This window comes from Trachemys scripta, chromosome 13 (assembly GCF_013100865.1).
Source record: "Trachemys scripta elegans isolate TJP31775 chromosome 13, CAS_Tse_1.0, whole genome shotgun sequence".
Taxonomy (NCBI): domain Eukaryota; kingdom Metazoa; phylum Chordata; order Testudines; family Emydidae; genus Trachemys; species Trachemys scripta.
This window is the reverse complement of record NC_048310.1, coordinates 37,293,072-37,315,487: the sequence shown is the minus strand read 5'-3', so window position 1 is coordinate 37,315,487 and position 22,416 is coordinate 37,293,072. Positions and strand designations below refer to the sequence as shown.

Below are 22,416 nucleotides of genomic sequence, written 5' to 3'. Positions count from 1 at the left end.
TGCTAAATGAGTCCTTGGTGATATTAACGTGACACCGAAGTAGCGGTCCAGGGCCTGCCTGGCTGTAGAATAGGGACTGGGCAACCAGTTTGGGTAAATGAAAATTTCCTTGGACTGTTACCCGTTTTGGAACTGAATGGGGCCAGAACCTTTTTCTGAGGGAAGAAATGGTTCATCGACCTTCAGTTCTGCCTTGCCAGAAGCAGAAATGCTGGTGTCTCGCAAGAAAGCACGTTCTGTGCAAAGATCTTGGGCAGCATGTGGTCCATAAAGTGCAAACACATGGGGTGCAACCATAGCCCCATTGAAATCAATGGGTGCTTTGCCATTAACAGCAATGGGACACCATTTCACCCAGGTTATCTAAGTCCAACTCACTTCTCCTTAGTTCTGGCATTTGCTTCGAGACCTTGATATGAATTATTCATCTGACTACATCCTTTTGATGAAGACATTGACTTTTGTCATAGAATTTTATTGGTTTTTTTTATGAAAATACAAAACAGAATACAATACATTTACCAGGTACAATACTACATCTTAGCACGCGCCAATCCTTTTCACCTTGTGCTTTAAATTAAATAACACTTTAAATACTACAGAGCATGCAATTGAAATCCAGTTTCCAGCCACATCACCCCAATATAACAAAGGTCCACCCTGGACAGTCAGTCCTCCCGCACTCTGCCAACATGACCATTGTGCAGGATTTTTTAAAGAAATAATAAGCCCAAACCTGCACCAGTAAAAGTCAATGGCAAAATTCGCCTCTGATTTCAGTGGCGGCGGATTGGGCCCAATGTGAGCTTGCATTTGCTAAGAAACTGCAACTGTTTAAAAAAATTACTGGCCCGTTATTAGCTGAAAGTAATTCCAAAGTTCCACCAACACACTGGCCAGTCAGCTGTCCCAAGAACTCCCTAGCTGCCTTATCCTACACAATATGGATGCTTGTAGCCCTGAGCGTAAAAATGACACTGATTACAGCCAGGGGCAATCAACTCTGTCTGGGTAAGTGTGGACTGGATAAGGGGGCAGGGCCAAGTGGCTGGAGCATGGTGCTGGAGGGCGTCCATGCCCCACCTGCTCCACAACTACCCTACTGCTAGGGGCATTAGGGTTGCTCCTGCCCTGTGCAGACCACATTTAAGGGTCACTGCACCCACCACTGAAATGGAAGGTGCCAGCTTTTCGCCACCCACCCCAAGGCACCATAACAGTTTCGATCAAGAAAGGAGGAATAGCCATTCGAGCAGAAGAATGCCCTTTATAAACAGCCGCAGGAGGAATGTAGGGGGCAGAATCTAACTATCTGAGATGGCATTGGGCCAGGACACTGGAACTAAAGCCTCTTCTCTCACAAAAAGTGTCATGGGATCTTTCAGTGGCCCAGACTTCAGTTTTAGGTCTGCAGGTCTAACATCAAAGTGCCCCTTAACGGCCTCCTGGGCCGTTAGTCCAGAACTGGCTTAGTGGGAAGAGGGAAGACAATAGCTGCTCAGTCACCAGTCCTCCTTCCTGCAGTATCGAACTCCAGCTATTCTGTGATGAAGTCCATGATCATTGCTAGAACCCTCCTTGCTAGAACACCAAGAGGACACAGTTTTGTACCGAAGACATCAGTCAGTCCCAGGCATTGCTAACGTTCACGAACAAGGGACGGGGTAGGAGATCAGTAGCCTGCACCCTGCATTTGCATTACATTTCTAAAGATAGGTACTATAAAAATAATAGGCTAACTTTTGTATTTAAAGGACTATCCTTTGTACATCATTCTGACAAGCTATGGGTTACTATTCCCATAGGGCTAAATTCACCCCCGTGCATGAAGGCCTATGTACTTCCAAATAGGCTAAAGTAATGCATTAGTCATTGGGTGCCGGCCCTCTGCACAGGGCTGAATTTCACACAGAAAACTCAAGTATACATCATATCTGATCACACTCTGAATCCCTCGTACCAAGTTACCTCCAGCCCCCTTTACAAAACCAACACCCAGGGGGAAGGGAACTGGATCTCAGTCAAAAACAAATATTGTTGGGATGAAACCCATTAGCCCAGCTTCGGGGTCAGAGTTCCCATACAGTGTGTCTGCTGGTTCCTAATTGGGGTAACCGCAGCACCTGTGCCTTGTCTATCTTTCCTTTCCTAGAAGTTGAGTACAGAATCAGCTGTGGTTAGCTTGTTCTACTGTTTGTATGTACTTAGTGTATTACTCAGATAAAGCAACTGCATTTTATGTGTCTTAGGTTATATTATACGTGTTTTACTTTTTTTTTTTCCGCGCGCACCTTTATATTTTGGAGCTCCAATCCTGATCACATTGAAGCCAATAAGCGCAGCACTGGATTAGTGATATATATGTGTGTGTTGCTACAGTGGCCCATATCCTGACGATTTCTTACCCAGGCAAAAGTCCTACTGGGGTCAATGGAAATTTGTCCTGAGTGAGGACAATAAAAATTTAGTAAGGGACCTTCAGGATTTGGCCCACAGGACTTAGATTCTGTAATGTCTAGCTGTATAAAATCAATAACCATTTGCATAAAAATCTGTTGCCTAGTAGCTTTACAATGCATTAATACCATGGTGATAGATGCTCTATATAAGCCTGAGAGGGAGGGATAGCTCACTGGTTTGAGCATTGGCCTGCTAAACCCAGGGTTGTGAGTTCAATCCTTGAGGGGGCCACTTAGGGATCTGGGGCAAAAATCTGTCTGGGGATTGGTCCTGCTTTGAGCAGGGGGTTGGACTAGATGACCTCCTGAGGTCCCCTCCAACCCTGACATTCTATGATTGTATGGACAGATAGATACAGAGGTGCATTAGTGTAGGAGTGTTACACCTTCCTCTGAATCAGCCAGTGTTGGCCACTGCCAGAGACAAAATACTAGACTAGATGGACCGTTGGTCTGTTCCAGCAGAGTAGTTTCTATCCTCCTAAGTCCAAATGTATTACTGGTAGTTACTCAGTGCTCTGAAAGTAAACTACCCATTCATTGTCCTTTGTAACTGTCAAACAGAACGGCTCACCAATCAGACTCCACGTTGGTTCCAAGTGAAAAGAAAAATCACTAGATGTTTGATGTCTGGTGGCTTCTTCTGTTTCCCGGTATCACAACGGCTCTTTTTTATATATACAACAGTATGTCTTTGTTCTGTAACATCACATCTGTGCTAGGAACTGGTTAGGTCCAGGGACCACAGCTGGAGGAGAGATTTGATTAGCAATGAGTCCAGTGTTTCAATGTGGGTGATTAAAGTTAGTCCCCTGAATCCATAGTTAGACACCTTAATTCTTGTTTTAGCCAACCCTGGTCTGATTTTTCACAGGTGTCAAGTTGCAGGTGCTCAACATTCTGTGAAAATTAGGTCACTAAGTGCTAGAGTAACCAGACAGCAAGTGTGAAAAATCGGGACAGGGGGTGGGGGATAATAGGCACCTATATAAGATAAAGTCCCAGGGACTGTCCCTGTAAAATCGGGACATCTGGTCACCCTACTAAGTGCTGATTCTTAGTTGCCTAAGGTGGGGGTTTAGCTGCCTAAATCTGGATTCAGAGGCCTAACTTTAGGCAGCCACATTGGAAAACTGGACTCAAAGTGGTTAGGTCTGGTAACAGTTAGTGGCATGGTTGGCCCTTGAAGACTGGAACAACCAGCAACCAGTTGAGTGACAACTCAGGTATCACTCAAACAGAATTGGAACAGAATGGCACCACATGGGGACCCAGAGTGCAGGGAGTGAACCAGCAGAGGGGTAACAAATGCAAAGTCTGGGACCACACCCTTCAGGCAGGGAGAGGATCGAGGTGGCGTAACGTTCAGCTTGAGAGCAGCTTGGTTGGGTTTTTAGCTGGATAGTGCCGGAATGGAACTATTCCAATACCCGTTCAAAAACATGCCTTTGGCACCGACTGGCAACCAGCTGCTCTATAACTGCTGTTACCTTTGCATATAATGATGCAAGATAAAAGCCAAGGAACTCATTCCTAAAACGTCACCCTTGGCTCCCTGGGTGTTTTTTGGCATTCCACTCAGAAGCTGTGAGTGTCCTTGGCCCATTTGCCTTGCACGGTTTTTTGGCTTAGTCCAGTATAAATCTGATTAGTGCCAGGTTTAGCCTCCCTGCTCCCAGTTAGAGTAATGTCCTAGAGTCCACCTACTAGCGGTAGGAACCCAAGTCCGTGCCATGAACGATTCAGATGACTTCCATAGCATATTCATTAGTTCGAGAGCCCTGCTGATTAAAGAGCAAGCCTTGTACCGTTTCTTTAGTGGAGTCTCCAGGGCAGCCTTTGACCTTTAAATACATATACATCCATACGGCGGCACTGCAAATCCCCAGAACGCTCGCCAGCAAAGCAAGTCTGAGGATGTGGGTTCGGGATGCAGGCAAAATGCTGAACACCAAGGGACCATCTGAAGGCCCCTCTGCTCTGTTCTGAAGTGGGAAGCTTTTGAAGGAAAGGACTGACGTTTCTGTAGGTGAAACGGATTCAGGAAAACAGCGAGGAAGATCTTTCTTTCCTAAAGGAGATAAGTAGCTACCTGTGCGAGCATCAGCCATAGAGTCACTAACAGCATCTCTTTCACCACCACTGTTGGGACTGACAGAACTACTTTCTCCTCCAGGAGATGTGGGGTGTGGAGTAGATCCCTGGGTAGCATCACTTCCTTTTAGAACAGCTGTGGGTTTCATGAGGCTTTTGAAGGAAAGGACTGACATTTCTGTAGGTGAAACGGATTCAGGAAAAGAGCGAGGAGGATCTTTCTTTCCTAAAGGAGATAAGTAGCTACTTGTGCGAGCATCAGCCGTAGAGTCACTAACAGCATCTCTTTCACCACCACTGTTGGGACTGACAGAACTACTTTCTCCTCCAGGAGATGTGGGGTGTGGAGTAGATCCCCGGGTAGCATCACTTCCTTTTAGAACAGCTGTGGGTTTCATGAGGCTTTTGAAGGAAAGGACTGACATTTCTGTAGGTGAAACGGATTCAGGAAAAGAGCGAGGAGGATCTTTCTTTCCTAAAGGAGATAAGTAGCTACCTGTGCGAGCATCAGCCGTAGACTCACTAACAGCATCTCTTTCACCACCACTGTTGGGACTGACAGAACTACTTTCTCCTCCAGGTGGAGTGGATCCCTGGGTGGCATCACTTCCTTTTAGAACAGCTGTGGGTTTCATGGTAGAGTTCTCAATCACTTGCCCCATAGATGCAAGGCCTATAACAGGCTTGCTGGGAACAGATTCTAGTAGAGAAGGTGTTGTCAGGAACGTAGGTGATAACTTGACAATCGCACGACCATTTAAAATGGATGGAGCATCTGAAATAAGTCTACTGGGAGCACTGGCAAGTCCATCAGCTGTTTGATTTCTAGTAGAGCTTACAGAATTGTATGTAGGTCGTATGGGACTCTCAAACCCTTTGATGACAGGGGTGGGATCTGAATTAAATCTCCTGGGAGCTGTGCCAGATATATCAGTTGTTGGACTGATAGATCCTGTGGACTTGTTTCTAGATTCTACGAAACTCTCAGAGCTTTTCATGACAGGGGTGGGAACTGAATGAAATCTGCTGGAAGTGCTGTCTGGTACGTCAACTGCTGGCGTTGTAATAGATCTCATGGAAACTTCGCTGCCATTGACAACAGGCTCAGGGTGGATAGTAGATGGAGTAACAGTCTCTTGTAATGCAGAGAAGGATTTTGTAGAACCTGGTGTGCCAGCCCCGTGAATGGGATTGGCCGGAACACTGGGCTGTGTTGGTTTAGAGACAGTACCGCCAACGAGTCTGTGAAAAACGCCTGGCCCTTTTCCCACAACTGCAGAAGTGACGGTGCTTGAAAGTGGCAGATTCAGAGGGGCACTTGCTTGGTTTAGCTGTCGGACTGCTTCCTTCACCCAGCTCGCCTCTGGATCTGCACAGAACTCTTTATTCTTCTGAGTGACAAATCTGAAGAGAGACCAGAAACAGCAACAATCACAAGAAACAGAAAGGAAGAGATATGCAAAGCCTAGATAAAAGCAGCCGTGAGGAAGCTCGTGCTACTTTGGCAGAAGCTAGAGACATTCTATTTTCCCAATGACTTCTGGAAGTTAAATATAGCCATGTTCTGGTGTGCAGGAGATAGAAATCTAATCAGTTGGTATTTGATGTGATGAATAATTTCCTGAGGATAGACTTTCTTTTTCCTGTTCATTGTTAAAGTAACTATTTTGAAATGGGGCAGTTGACCCGATTTTCACCTGAGGATGCTGTAATGAAGTTAAGAGGGGCTGACTGTGTAATCACATATAGGGTTGGATCCCGTTCCCATAGAAACCGAAGGGAATTTTGCCACCCACTGCAATGGGAGCAGGGCCAGACTAACTCTGAAAGTACAATTCTGCTCTGTAAAGTGGCTGCAAATATGGCATCATGGGGCTCCATGTTTGTGCCTCACTGACGCCAGATTGTTATTTATTATTTAGCACCTACAGGCCCCTACTGAGCTCAGGCCTCTGTTGTGCTACGTGTACATAACTAGAGACAGCCCCTGGCCCAGAACATTTACAGTCTAACAGACAGAGCAGATAAACAGAGAGAGGGGAAAGAGGCGGGTCACTGGCCAGGGAACAGAACTCAGCTTTCTTGACTAGAGCTGGTAGGTTTTTGACTCAATGCAATTTTTAAGAAAAAGTGTCCACTTTCCCGGGAAATGTTTGACTTTTCGTCCAGAAAAAAAAAACAAAAAAACAAAAACAAAACAAAAAAACGAATGCCCAAATTTTTCAGCTGGAAACCAAAATGGAAAAGCTGTGATTTGGAAATTCTGCCATGGTGCCTCATGGGAGTTATATCCTGACTGCCTCATTCCCCTTCCCTCCACCTCCCAGGGCCGGGTTCCCCAGCTAGACTACATCTCCCATGAGGCACTACAACCAGGGACTTCTATGACGTGTTGCATCAAGAGGGGGAGACCATAGTGCAACATGGGAGATGTAGTCCATCCAGGGAGCCCAGGTCATTGAGGAAAATGGGACCTTGACAGGGCCGCCCAGAGGGGGGGGCAATTAGGGCAATTTGCCCCAGGCCCCGCAGCGGCCCCATGAGAATATAGTATTCTATAGTATTGCACCTTTTTTTTTATTGACGGGGCCCCCGAAATTGCCTTGCCCCAGGCCCCCTGAATCCTCTGGGCGGCCCTGGAGCTTGAAGCCCCCAAACTACAGTTACCATGAGGCACCAAGGTATCAGTTTTAAATCAAGAATTTCATATTTTCAGCTGAAAGGTTTTTGCCAAAAAATTCTGATTTCCAATTTTTCATCCAAAAAATCCACATTTTCCCTGGGGGGGCGGGGAAGAGAGCAAAAATATTTTCTGAGCAGCTCTACTCATGACTCCCAGCCTGGTACCCGATCCACTCGATCATGCTCTAGTCTCGCCCATGTCAATAGAGCTATGCCAGTTTACATCAGCTGAGGATCTGGCCCTAAATCTGTAACAAATTTGGAGAGTTGCACCTACTTAAAACCAGGGCTGAATTTGGCCCAGGCTAAGTAAACTATTAAAAAGGTGTGACATATTTCCCCAACCTTTTCTCCAGGGCTGAATTTCTGGTAACTGTGTAAAGTGCTTATAAATTAAAACCACATGTAGCAATTGTCAGCGTTGTTTAAAATGAATTAATGAGTTCCCGGGGGCTCTCGGAGTGGAAGGCTGGACTTGTGCTTAAGGCAGAGGCCTACTCTTCAGGTCCTGATTCTGCCACAGGCTTCCTGTAGAACCTGGGCCAAAACCCTTAGGCTTGGTCTACACACTACCCATTCATGTCAGTATAACTACATTGCCCAGGGAAAATCCACACCCCTGAGCGACGCAGTGATACCAACATAACTGCTGGTGTAGACAGCACGGTCGACGGGAGAGCTTCTCGCGTCAACATAGCTACCACCTCTCCGGGAAGGGGAGGCGCTCTCCTGTCGACGTAGGCAGCGTCTTCACTAAGCGTTCCAGTGGTGCTGCAGCAGCACTGTAAGTGTGGACAAGGCCTTAATGTCCCTTGGTCCCCATCTGTAAAACAGTCCTCACGATCTTTCCTTTCTTCTGCCCTTTGTCTGTCTTGTGTATTTAGCCTGCGAACTGTTTCAGGGCAGGGCCTGCCTCACTATGTGTGTGTACAGCACCTAGCACAACGGGGCCCTGAGTCCAGCTGGGGCCTGTGGGCAGTTTCCAGAATGCGTTTTGCACCAAAAGGAGGCCCTTTGCAGGATTTTGGCCCATTTATTCTCAGAGTTGCACATTAATTGAATCAATTCTGAAGAGGACCACATGGTAGAAAAGTACTTACATGATAGCGGCTTTAGGACATGATGGTTCTGTCTTCCTATAGGTCTTCAACAGCTTCTGGGGTATTCTTTTTTGTGAAAATTCGGTGCATAATTTTTTGCATTTCACAGGTGCTTTGGGTTGTCCTAAGGCAAAAAAAAAAAAAAAATCAACATAAGTATCAGCTTGTGCTCTGGATGCAACGAAAGGAGCTCTCCTGCCCGGAGAAAGGAAAAGCCTGCTTTCAAATTTGGCAACCTTAAAAGGAAGCGCCCTGCATCAGTGAAAACAATTCCAAGCATGTTCTCATCAGGGCTAAGTGAGTGCTGTAAGAATGTAGGGGCAGACCCTAGCAGCAAAAGCATGTGAAAACAAACGATTCTTGAGACATCCTTAAAGAAAAGCCCCCAGTGGGCTCGGGATGGATGGCGAATGCACAGAGACTCTTGCTTGTGGAGCCGCAGTTCAAATCTGAACGGCATCGTCGCTAAATGCCCCGATAGCAACTATGTGGGTAAAACCAGACAATCACCACGCTCCCAAATGAACTCACACAGGAAAATGATAAAGGACAAAAACCCCCCATCACCTGTGTATGAACACTTCTCACAACGAGCTCAGACATAGCGTGTCCTCAGCCTCAAAGGAAACCTGCACAGCACTTTCAAAAGATTAGCCTGGGAGCTTAAATTCAGAACTACATGAGACACTAAAACTCTTGGCCTAAATAGAGCAGGGGTGGGCGAACTTTTTGGCCTGAGGGCCACATCTGGGTATGGAAATTTTATGGCAGGCCATGAATGCTCACGAAATTAACACACCATGTTCCAACAGGGACAACACAAGTTTGTTTCAAAATCAAACTGCTGTTTTACAAGATTGCATGCACTGTGAAAAAACTGGGCCCTCTCTCTATCCTGGATTTGTCGGGCATCAGCTTCCAGTCATAAGAACTCACTGACATTCACCAGCCCCCTGGTCTCAGAAATCTCCTCCCAGGTAGGTCCCGACAGCCCACAATCGAGTCGCCTATGGGTGGCAGGAAAGTCACCTAAGCCAATAAGTAGCCGGCACCTGGGCTTGCACCTTCCAGGCACTGATGGTGCATGAGGCGTGTTTGGGTTGGACAGCTGGAGTAACACAAGTGTCCTCACGCGCATCATGCAGGAGAGCTGGGCGGGCGGAGCGGGACAAGCCCCCGACCCCACTCCCTGGCTGGAGCGCCGAAGCGGGGCAAGCCCCCGCTCCCAGACAGGAGTGCCGGAGCGGGATAGTGAAGCTTGAGGGGTCCGATGGGCCAGATGCAGCCCCCGGGCTGTAGTTTTCCCACCCCTGGCATAGAGACACTGGATTTACGGATTATTACAACAATCTATAGCTCACTAACAAGCACCTCCCCCTCCCCCTTTTCCTCCCTCTGACTGGAGTAGTGTTAACGGGCCACTTCATCTTGAATGATCCCCTGGAGATATGCAGTAACTACTTACGCTAAATACTCTGTTCCGCCTTGTATTTAGCTGTGACACTTTCCCAGCCCTGCAGAAGAGCTCTGTGTAAGCTCCAACGCTTGTCTCTCTCACCAACAGAAGCTGGTCCAATAAAAGCTATCACCTCCCCCACTGCGTCTGTTTGGTGGCATTTGTGAAACAAATCAATGGGTCTCAGTCCAGTTCCTAGTGGCTCGAATCTTTGTCACAAAAGCAACTGCTGCCGCGGTCGTTCATTGGCCCCTTTGTTGGCACTCTCAGCACAAAGGGCGCGGAGGACGAGCGGCTCTACAGGTCAGGGCTGAGGCATTATCATTGATGGGCAGGATGAGGTAAGCCTGCTCTAATGTAGCCGATCCTGTACATAGCCTTTTCCCCAGCAATGGCTCCCATACAAATAAAGTCCACCCCCTTGTCTCTTAACGTAGGGTTTTTGCATAGGTGCCTGTCGCCATAGAGCGTATGTCTGCGGTGCTTCCCCGAGGGGGTAGCTGGACAGGCGCTAGCTCCGCTGCAGATAGCGTGCTAAAAATAGCCGTGTGGCTGCGGTGGCCGAGTACATATCCCCGGGGTTGGGCAGACTTGTACTCGCCTGAGAAGGTGTTCGTGCCACTCTGACTACACGCCTACCCGAGCGAGGAAGCACCTTCTCAGCTGCCGTGTGGGGATCCTCTCAGTCGCTGAGCACCTCCTGGAATCTGGGGAAAGGTGCAAAGGAAACACCTTTGGAGACCTTCTATGAGTTTTCTCATAATTATTGCCCGTGCTTAGATAGTAACATGAGAGCCATAGACACCTCACGGGTAGCCTTTCTAAAACATGGCTACTGAAAACATCATTCGGCAAAAGTAGCATCTTGCTCAATACGGGCCAAATGGTGCAGTCCTTCCGCACATTGGGTAGACTTTATTCATGCAAGCAAGTCCATCGACGTCACGGAGGCTACTTGCCGTCCAACATAAGCAGAGGTTGCACAATCAAACATTACATTCTTTCCTGTGTGCCTTGGAGTTAGAGCTTGATTGGACTGGCATGTCTTCCGTGCTACTTTTAGATCAATTTAAATCATTGCTTCCACCCCATAACTTCCTTATGGTATTTTTTTCTTGAGTTCTCTGTTTGTTCCTGTGAATTAGTTAATGAATTACAGACTAGGCCAAATAGTCTTCCTTCATGAGCAGCACTAAGTGGACTAGGCTGGGGTGTCTGGTTTTTTCCATTTCAAGGAAGTTATACAAATATTTGCTGTAGTAAGTGCAATAGAGTCATCAGACCTTCAATATCAAGGATCACATTCTGCGACCTCAGCGAGTGACCTTTGGCAAGCGAGAGGATTACTCACTGAGCAAGGTGGGGGGAGGGCAGAGTCTGACCCGTAGCCAGTGAGGTATGTCTGCAGTGGAATGAAAGACCCTGTGGCTGGCCTGGATCAGCCGACTGAGGCTCGGGCTGCAGGGCTAAAAATTGGCTTGGACTGGAGCTGAGGCCCTTGGACCCTTCCCCTGGTGGGGTCCCAGAGCTCGGACTCCATCCTGAGCCTGGACCCCCACAATTCCAAGTGCTACAACCCCACCCCTTCCCAACTCCTCCTGGGCCGGCTCCTGGCAGGTCCCTCCGCTGGGGTCTGTAAGTGGCCAGCAGCAGGTCCGGCTCCTAGGCGGGGAGGCCACTGGGAGCTGGGGGACAGAGCACGCGGGTGAGACCCACGGAGAGCACGCGGGTGAGACCCACGGAGAGCCACTTGCGCACCTCTGCCTAGGAGCTGGACCTGCTGCTGGCCGCTTCCGGGGCGCAGCGCAGTCTGCGGTGCCAGAACTGGCAGGAAGCCTGCCTCTGCACCCCGGCTGCACCGCTGACCGGGAGCCACCCGAGGAAAGTCCGTGCCCTGACCCCCTGCCCCAGCCCTGGAGCCCCTTCCTGCATTCCAAACCCCTCATCCCCAGCCCCACCCCAGAGCTTGCATCCCCAGCCCAGAGCCCTGACCCTCTCCCGCACCCCCACCCCCCCCCCCAGTCCTGAGCCCCCCCAACCCAGAGCCCCCTCCTGCACCCCAAGCCCCTCATCCCCAGCCCCACCCCTGACCCCCTCCCATACCCCAACCCCCTACCCCAGCCCTGAGCCCCCTCCTGCACCCCAAACCCCTCATCCGCAGCCCCACCCCAGAGCCTGCACCTCCAGCCCAGAGCCCTGACCCCCTCCCGTACCCCCTGTGCCAATGGAATCCTCTCTGGGGCCACTGTAGCCTTTCACGGCCCTTATACACCCCCTGAGCAATGGGGGACCAGAATCTGAGCCATTCTTTTATCATAAGTAGAAACAGGCCTGACCCACCCCACAGATCTGAACCTTCCCCTTCTGTGAACTTTGGGGAAAGTGCGGATCTGATTCTATACTGGCCCGTCTCTGCAACGGGCCAAGCAAAAACCCTGGCGCTGACATCTCCCAGCTTTGGACAAGTTCTTACCCCGGCCCACAGCCCTACTTGGCAGCTTGCTCCTCTCTCTGATTATAAACATCTTGACTGGAGACTTCACAAGGGAAGTCAGACACAGTACAGTCTTCTACCACTGCCAGCTGGCCCTGGGCAGCACAATTATGGCCAAGAAGGAAGCAAGAAGGACAGAAGTTGCATCGTGAGAAAAGGGGGAGATCAAGATGATGGAAGGTTTAAAAATAATTAAAGCAAAACAAAACTCAAAGCACATCCAACTGAACTGGATAAAGCCTTATGGAACAGTTCTGCAGAATTCAATAGAACATGAGAACCTTTCTATAGGATTTTTGAAGTGTCTTATTGATTGAGTAGAGAAATCTACCCCTGCTATAGAACGCCATAGAGTGGTTCAGACTATAGGTTCCCAACCTGGAGGTCATGACCACCTTGCCTTGCGCAGGTCCTATTGCTAGATGGGGTCCCAGTTAGTTGGGTGGGGGGGGGTCTTGGGATGGAAAAGAGAATAGCTCAGAATCACTGGTTTAGATAAACCTCCCTGTTAAATCCTAGCTAGAGCCCATAAAATTACCCTTTATTGAAATGCCTCTATGAGGAGTATCACAGAGATCCCTGCTACTTCTAGCAGGACACAGATTTTGCCATCCTAAGAAGAACAGCGAAAGTAATAGTCTAGTATGTATCATTATATGCAGCCAAGGATTCTGAGGGTCCTGTTATTTCTCAGTCTCTATACCAGCTCTTCTGTGGGGGCCACCGGTAAAAGTTTAGGCTCCATTCCTGTTGAGTTAGGACTGTCTCTGATGATCCTTGTTGTGTGACACGTAGCAACGCACTTCTTCAAGAAGGTTCCTCAAGGAAACCAGCCTTGAACCCAGCGGAGAACTCTGCCTCTTCAAACCTATTACATTTCTATAGATCGCTATTGGCTTCAGCCTGATTCATTTCTAACGGAGTTTCCCACCATGGAGAGAGGCAGGCAGTTATAGGACTGTGTGTGCACATTCAATCCATGTTAATGTTTGTATGTTAGATAGATTCGACTCATACCCACATTCAGATGTCACCAGCCTCCATGTCACGTATCACCTTACTGTCCTGTAATATTCTTATGCAGATAATGGGTCACATTTTCAGCCCCTGGGATGCACAAGTACAAGCCTTTACCATGAGCCTGGGCACATGCACCATGACTGTGCCCACCACTGTGCCAACTGAATGTCCAGAGGACCAGTTATCCCTAATTACGTGTGTGCCTAGGTGCGTGCTATCTAGGCACCCAGAGGCACACCTGTTCTTGCCTAGGGTAGATCTGCATATCTAGCCCAGTGGTGTTCAAACTGCGGGTCGTGGAATGTCAGGCACTGTGTCGCGGCGGGGCTGGTCAGCACTGCTCACCGAGCCGTTAAAAGTCCCGTCAGCGGGGCTGCCAAGCTAAGGCAGGCTAGTCCCTACCTGTTCTGACACCGTGCTGCGCCCCGGAAGCAGCCAGCAGCAGGTCCGACTCCTAGGCGGGGGGGCCACTGGGAGCTGGGGGGCAGCACACGTGGGCGAGACCCACACAGAGCCGCTTGCGCGCCTCCACCTAGGAGACGGACCTTCTGCTGGCCGCTTCCGGTGCTCAGCGCGGTCTGCGGTGCCAGAACTGGCAGGAAGCCTGCCTTAGCACTCCCGCTGCACCGCTGACCGGGAGCACCCGAGGTAAGTCCGCGTCCCGACCCCCTGCCCCAGCCCTGAGCCCCCACCCCCAGTCCTGAGCCCCTCCCGCACCCCAACCCCCTACCCCAGCCCTGAGCCCCCAACCCAGAGCCACCTCCTGCACCCCAAACCCCTCATCCCCAGCCCCATCCAAGAGCCTGCACCCCCTCCCATACCCCAACCCCAGCCCTGAGCCCCCTCCTGCACCCCAAACCCCTCATCCCCAGCTCCGTTGGGTCGTGGGCATCAACAATTTTCTTCAACTGGGTCGCCAGAAAAAAAGTTTGAAAACCACTGCTCTAGCCAATCTATCAGCTACTTTTTTTTAAAGTTTCTGTTTAACATTACAAGCCTTGTCTAAACATTTTTTTTGTCTGCCTCTGGGTGAAGATCTGATACACTGTGTGTCTGACTCTGCGTGTAGCTCTGACGCTCGGTGTTTGTGTATCTGACTAATCCTGAGACTTTCTCTTTCCTTCTTCACCTGACTCAGAAAACAAACTGTAGCCCGGGCTTGTTTGGCTTTCTTTGCCGGGCAGGTTATGCCTCATACCCAGGACACGGGGCCTGTTCCTTCCTTGAAGGAATCTTTGCTTTCTGAAATAACACTGCAGAGCAGTACCATTAATCAACTTCAACTGCAGTTCCTTCCCACCATCCCAGGAAACCCAGCCTTTCCTTCAACTCTTTCTACTTCAAAGCAGCTCACCTTCGACTCGGTTTTCCACATTCCAGGGCACCGCCAGTGCCAGCAGCAAGAAAGAAGCGATAGACGTGCCCTTCATCTTCCAGCGATCAGGGGCCGGTGGCAGCAAGAGGGCGGCTGTTAAGCAGGCAGGGATTTCCCAGTATTAGGCTTGGCTCCCTCTTAGATCTGGACACAGCAGCAGCAGTGTTCCAAGGACTAGAGGCATGGTGCGGTGCCCAGCCTTTATTGAATATGTGGTTTCAATTTTGATTTTATGTGTGTGTGCAGGCTGGATTTACCACCCCCACTCCTGTCCCGTGACAAAGGAGGAGGGGAAAACCAGTGCTGGGAATGTGGGTCGGTTCCGGGAATTTCCCAGTGTGTCAATTACGTAAAAACCTTTTCCTTATACAGAAGGTAACACGGCACTATCAAAACAGGAGCTGGTGAACGACGCGGGTAGAAATAGTTGGTATAAACGGACAGGGCTCCACTGCAGCCGAAGGAGCCGAGTTAATTTACAAGTGACCCCGTGGCCCACTGTCATTAATCTGAAGCAGATCTTGCTCTCTGCTCGCTATCCTCATTTCAAATGTCAGAGGAAAGCGGAGTGTTGTGGGTGGAATCCCCGTCATTGGAGGTTGGACAAACATCTGTCAGGGATGGGCTAGGTCAGGTTTACCTGGTCCCGCCTCAGCCTGCCGGGATGGATTTGCTGCTCTCTCCAGGGCCCTGCCCAGCCCTACCCTGCTGGGTCACATCAGATAAATGACAAACTGAGCGGCACCGTTCTAATGAGGCTCAAATGGAATGTTTAGATCTGAGCAAAACGCTTCCCCCCCTCTCCCGCCCCCCCTCCTCTCCCAATTCTCTCGCCATGATTCTCCCCTCTCCGGTTCCCATCTCCTTATTCCATTCCCTCCCTGAAGGCCAGCACAGAAAGGGCAGCTTTGATGCAGATTCTGAGGGGTTTTTTTTGTCAGACTAAGCACTGAAACCTTGCCACATGGCAGTGGAAACCTCAGCACCACTGCTGCTGTGGTTTGTTACTCCGGCAAGCTGGAAACCTTAACCTCTGCTGTGGGGTCGAGTAACCCACTCACACAGTGGTTATCAGTGAGGCTGGTGGGGGAGCGGAGCACTTTAGGTTTACAAAAGCTCAACTGCCATCTAATATCTGCTCTAGAACTCAACCTTCTCTGATGCACCGCAACCTTGTGGTGGTGGAGAGGTTTGCATGGGCCAAAGACCCTCAGAGCTGCATTGGCCGGAGCTTTTATACTCCTGGTAGCGTCCCCCTTGGCGAGCAGGCCTGAGGCGAGGCTCCTGACTAACCGTAGTCCAAACTTCACAAGACCCCCAACGGTGGCTCGGGCGCACATAGAGGACCTTCTCGTACTCTGCAGCAGTGAAGGCGGATGAAGGTTGCGGCAGGAAGGAGGCCCCTGGTTGTCTTGGATCTCCTTGCCACTGGGTCAGGGTTTTCCTCCTGTCAAGTTTCGTGTGGTTACCGCTTGCGCACCGGTTTCCCTGTGTTAAAAAATTTCACACACAGGCCTCTGCCAAAGGGCTCAGACCCACACAAAGCCTTGTGGCAATGGATGAGTGGCGGGGAAGACAGGAGCAGTGATTTCTGGGTGTCTTTAGTCCAGGGGTGAAAGTAACTTAAAGGACTTGCCAGTACTTCGGAGTCCTGAGGAGGGGCATGGCCTCCACCGGAAGAGACAGGGCCTTTAAATCCCCAGGCCCTTTAAATCAGGATTTAAAGGCCCGGGTCTAGGGCTGTGGTAGCAGCAGCTGGGAGCCCCAAGCCCTTTAAATCACCCCCCTGAGCTCCCAGCTGCAGAGGTGTCGGGGAGCCCTGGGGTTCAGGGGCGATTTAAAGGGGGCAATTTAAAGGGCCCGGGGCTCCAGCTGCCTCTACCACCCAGGGCTCTTTAAATCGTCTCCGGAGCCCTGCTGCTGGAGCCCTGGGGGCAGCAGGTCTCCGGTGGCTATTTAAAGGGCCCAGAGTAGTAGAGGCAGCGGGAGCCCCGAACCCTTTCAATAGCCACCAGAGCCCTGTCGCCGCTACCCGAGGGCTCCGGCAGGCTCTGGGGGCTATTTAAAGGGCCCGGGCCCTTTAAATTGTCCCCGGAGCCCTGAGATAGCGGCAGTGGGGCTCCAGCGGCGATTTAAAGGGCCCAGGGCGGTAGTGGCAGCAGGAGCCCTGGGCACTTTAAATCGCCACCCGAGCCCCGCCGCCGCTACCCCAGGGCTCTGGCAGTGGGGCTCTGGCGGCAATTTAAAGGAAGCCGGTCCACCCCAGTATGGCGCACCAGCTCTTGCCAGCAGCGGTGGCAGGTTTGTAGAAATTTTGGTGGTGCCCAGAACCTGCCCCTGCCCAAACTCTGCCCCCCCACCTGCCCAAGGCTCTGGGAGGGAGTTTGGGTGGGGAAGGTGGTCTGGGGTGCAGGCCTTGGGCTGGGGGCAGGGGATTGGGGTGCAGGAGGGGTGCAGGGTGTAGGCTCTGGGAGGGAGTTTGGGGATGGGAGGGAGTGCGGAGGGAGGGGGTGCAGTTTCTGGGAGGGAGTTTGGGGTGCAGGGGTGAGGGCTGTGGGGTGAGGCTTGGGGTGGATTTGGGGTGTGGCTGGGGATGAGGGGTTTGGGGTGTGGGAGGGGACTCAGGGCTGAGGCAGAGGGTTAAGGTGCATGGGGATGAGGGCTCTGGCTGGGGTTGGAGATGAGGGGTTTGGGGTGTTGGAGAGGCTCAGGGCTAGGACAGAGGGTTGGGGTGCAGAGGGATGAGGGCTCTGGCTGGGGGGGTGGGTTCTGGGGTGGGGCAGGGATGGGGATGAGTTTGGGGTGCAGGCAGGCTGCCCTGGGACTGGAGCCAGAGAGGAGGACTCCTCCCAGCCCTCTCCCTGCCGGCAGCAGCGAGCTCTGGCGTAGGGACCCCCTTCCCCTCCTCCCCCGGCAGTACACTCACCCCCCCTGTCACTGCACATGCTCCTAGGGCCCCTCTCAGGTCCAGGAATCCCCCTCGCCTCCCCTGTGGTGGGTGCCATGCCAGGGGGGCTGCCATCACATGTGCACCTCCTCCCCTGCTGCTGCCCTTCACTGTAGCCTCACTGGGGGTGGGGGATGGGGCTGTCCCTTGCCCAGCGTGGGGCAAGAGCGGTGACTGCGGGCGGGGGGGCAGCTGTACTGATGGAGGGTCCCACCAGAAAATGAAAGGGTCTGAGGGGGAAGGGCAGCCTGCCCTGGCAGTAGTGAAGGAGGGCACTAGGACCCTGCGGCGGCAGTTAATGCAGGCAGGCAGCATGGAGCTTCAGGGGAGAGATGCGGGGGGGGGGCAGCAAAGGGGGGCCAGCCCACATTCAGGGGAAGCGTGAGGGGGCAGCAGGTGGGGCCAGGGGGAACAACAATGACATTGCAGCTCTTCGTGAGACCCACCGGGCCGATGAGGGCCAAGTAAAAGCGAATGGAGGTGGCTACACCTTCTTTTGGACAGGAACGTCACTGAAGAGAGACACAGTCACGGGATTGGCTTTTCCATCAAAAATAAGATCGCCAGTCAGCTTTCAGAGCTTCCCGTGGGGATCAAGGAGCGTCTCATGACTCTTCGGCTCAAGCTCAGCAACAACCAATAGGCCACGGTCATCAGCGCATATGGCCCAACACTCGATGATGAAGAGGACAATCAGGAGTAGTTTTATAGAACTCTCAATGCAGTCCTCACAGCCACACCTAAGGCAGAACAAACTCATCCCCGTAGGAGATTTCAGTGCCAGAGTCGGACGGGATTTCCAACTCTGGAGAGGCACAATAGGCCAAGAAGGGGTGGGAAATGTAAACCCCAATGGTATTCTCCTCCTCAGCAAATGTGTGGAGCATGACCTGCTCATCACAAATACCATCTTTAGTCAGAGACACAGATTTAAGATCACCTGGAAACAACCTTGGTCCAAACACTGGCACCTCCTTGACTCTGTTATAGTCAGAGCCCGAGACTATACCAACGTCCATAGAACATGAGCTATGAGAAGTACCGACCACTGTTGGACAGACCATCGATTAGTAAGATCAGTCATGTACCTGCAGCTTGCTCCCCCACACCACAAACACCCAAAGACTAAGCAAAAGCAGTACAACGTCAAAGCACTTCAAGACCAAGCCAGCTGTGAGACATTCCAGCAACATCTGGCTGAGAAACTCTCTAATCTGCCTGAAAACATCATTGACATTTAAGAGCACTGGGATCAACTTAAAAACACCATTCACAATGAATGTGCTGAAACCACAGGGTATTCCACTCATTGGCACTAAGATTGGTTTGATGAAAACAATGAGGAAATCCTATCATTAATTCAACAAAAGAAATGCATTTTGTATCTGGCAAAATTATTCCTCTAACAAACAAAAACCTGATGCCTATCACCTGCTTAAAGCCAAAGTCCAAAGGCGGCTACGTGACATCAAAAACAAGTGGTGGCAAGAGAAGACTTCTGAGGTCCAGGGTTTCATAGACCAGGATGACACGAGAAGCTTCTTTAAAGCAACAGAAGCTATATATGGACCAAGCTCCAAAGGCCCAACCCCCTTACGTTCTCAGGATGGCTACACCCTCCTAAAGGACAATGCAGCCATTAAACAATGCTGGAAGGAGCACTTTGAGAGCCTACTAAACTGCGAATCTACGATCTCTGAAGACACCATCAAGTTTATTCCACAACGCTCAGCTATGGAACACCTTGTTGATCCCCCCATCTTCTGAGAAAGTCTGGCATGCCATCACCCAGACAAAACATCACAAGGCTCCAGGTCCAGATGGCATCCCAGCTGAGGTTTTTAAAGCTGGTGGAACAATGTTCCAGCACAAACTTTGCCAACTCCTCGACAAAATTTGGACCTGCGAAGAAATTCCACCTGACTTTAAGAATGCCAACGTTGTTACAATATTCAAGAAAGGGGACAAATCTTTGTGCAGGAAATACAGAAGTATTGCTCTCCTCTCCATCGCAGGGATATCCGTGCCTGGATCCTACTAAACCGCCTCCTCCCCCTTGCCGAGGAACTCCTCCCCGAATCACAGTGTGGCTTCAGGCCATCCCGAGGCACAACCAGCATGATCTTTGTGGCACAACAGATTCAGGAGAAGTGCAGAGAGCAACACCAGGAACTGTTCATGACATTCATTGACCTAACCAAGGCCTTTGACTCTATCAATCGTGATGCCCTATGGAAGGTGCTGTGTAGGTTTGGCTGTCCACAGAAATTCATTTCCATCATCAGACTACTCCATGGTGGGATGACTGCCACCATTCTGTACAACAGCTCAGAGACTGAACCATTCGCCATTCGCACAGATGTCAAGCAGGGCTGTCATTGCTCCAAAACTCTTCTCCATTTACATTGCCGTGCTCCTGATTCTCATCCGTGACCACCTTCCTGACGGAATCGGGAGTGAGTATCGTATGGCTGGTCAACTCCTCAATCTTTGATGTCTCCAAACAAACTCTAAGATCATGAGAATTGGCACCACTGGGTCCTTCAGTATGCAGATGACTTTGTCATTCTTGCACACACCAAGCTGCAAAGCACCTAAATCTTTTTGCAGATGCCTATCGCAGCCTGAGTCTCTCTCTCAACATTGGGAAAACCAAGGTACTCTACCAGCCTTCACCTGAACAAACTACTCTTTATACTCCACAAATCACCGTTAGTGGAGAACCCCTGGAAAATGTGGACCATTTTCTGTACCTTGGCAGCCACCTCTCCCAAGCAGCCAGCATTGACACAGAAATTGAATACAGGATCCGCTGTGCCCGCACATCTTTTGGAAGACTATTCAAACAAGTCTTCAGTGATAGGGACCTACAAACAGGTACCAAGATCTTGGTTTACAAGGCAGTTGTCATCCCCACCCTTCCCTATGGGTGTGAGATCTGGGTAACCTACAGACGACATCTCAAGCAGCTGGAGTGGTTCCAGCAGCGCTGCCTCTGGAGGATTCTCGGGATCAGCTGGGAAGACCAACACACTTTCTCTCTGCAGCCAACACCAGCAGTATGGAAGCGCAGGTCATGAAACACCAACTCTGCTGGGCTGACCACGGTGTACGTGTGCCTGACACTCACCTCCCGAAGCAAGTACTTTTCTCTCAGTTAAGTCAGGGAAAAAGGGCTCGCGGAGGGCAGCGGAAGCATTTCAGAGACATACTGAAAGTACATCTTAAAAAGGGAAGCATGAACCCACAAACTGGGAGGTCTCGGAGCGGAACAGAACGCAGCGGCCCAACACCATACACCAAGCCACAGCCCACTTTGAGGAAAACAGACGTGCTCCGGAGACAGAGACGCGACAAAGGAGGAAAGAAAGGGCACAACACTCCAGCCAACAACGATATCTCCTCCAAGATTACACCTGTCACTTCTGTGGGGAAATCTGCAGGGCACGAATTGGGCTCCTCAGCCACTGAAAAACCCACCAATGAACCCCCTTGGCAGACGTCATCCTCGCATCAAGGGATAGCTGAAGAAGAAGATAGAAATCAACATCTCACAGCTCCCTAGTACCAGCCCAGTGACCACGCACTCAACAGACCAGGCCATGCATGCCAGGAGGTATCTCTGGGCTCCAGTGAAAGCCCCAAACTCCCATGTGCCAGCTGGCTAGTCTATCAGCTCTCCCTACAGCGCAGCCTGGTGGCGTACATCCCCTCGGGTCTATCTTGTTGTCCTAATTTAGACTCTTAGAACCTAGGTGTTCTGAGGCCCCCATGACCCATTCAGCAATGAGACATGTGCTCTATTGAAGTGAGAAGCTGGGTCTTAACCAAACCCCTGGATATGAACCCAGGGTTCAGATGTAAGTTTGCTGCTTTATTCGTACGCTCAGTCTCAGCTGAACACCCCTGCCAAGCACCAGGAATTATGGGTACATTTGGTTTGGCTCCTGATTTCAGGCACCAGCGTTCGGGAGTGTTCAGATCCAACGTTCTAAGAGCCAGGAAGACCAGATCCAGATGCCGGTCATATGAACCTGTGTCCGTGTCACTACACAGCTGGAACCAGTTATCCTCCCCACTGGCCAGGAAGACCAGATCCAGATGCCGGTCATATGAACCTGTGTCCGTGTCACTACACAGCTGGAACCAGTTATCCTCCCCACTGGCAGCCTCAGCGGAAAAGCCATGGATCTGCTGATGCAAGAGGACTAACCAACCCTCTGCCCCCTAGCGATGGGCCTTCCAGGTCTGCCAGGCTGGAGCTTGGATTGCTGCCAGAAAACCGAACTAGTTGACCAGTAATCGTAGTCGGAGCCAATGGAGCGGTCATTTCTCCCCACCTTTGTCTAGCTACGTTATAAACTCTTTGTTGCAGACTCTCTGTTTCTGTGTATGTCCAGCACCCATCACCCTGGAGCCCCGATCTGAGTTGGGGTCTCTAGGCACTAAACCATTGTAATAATAAATAATGGAGTAGTATGTGTGTCAGTGCATGCTAGATGTATACACGTGAATACCCGTGTGTATCTGCACGTAGGTGTGGGAGTCAGTTACTACAGATTTAATTATATAGGGGTATGGACAGGTGCATTTCTGTGGTGGTGCTCTCTGGATTGGTATTTGACCTTCAGGAGTGGGCCTTTAATGGACCCATTGCAGCTGTGATAATGTGTGGTCCTAACGGAGGGAGAGGCGATGGAGTGAGCGAGGGCGGGGCCTCGGGGCAGGAGTGGGCAGGGGTAGGTGTGGGGGGCAGGACGGGATGGGACGGGGAGGGATGCAGTGAGGG

General features: G+C 50.8%; 1 protein-coding gene across 1 annotated transcript; it reads right to left on the bottom strand.

Annotated features, from left to right (window-relative positions):
* Positions 1-481: 481 nt before the first annotated feature.
* LOC117886647 (melanoma-associated antigen E1-like) lies at positions 482-14,936 on the bottom strand. Its single transcript, XM_034788641.1, has 3 exons — positions 14,660-14,936; positions 8,336-8,459; positions 482-5,957 (listed from the first exon to the last, which is right to left on the bottom strand). The coding sequence occupies exons 1-3, from the start codon at positions 14,733-14,735 to the stop codon at positions 4,202-4,204; spliced, it is 1,956 nt and encodes a 651-aa protein (XP_034644532.1). The 5' UTR covers positions 14,736-14,936; the 3' UTR covers positions 482-4,201.
* Positions 14,937-22,416: the final 7,480 nt, after the last annotated feature.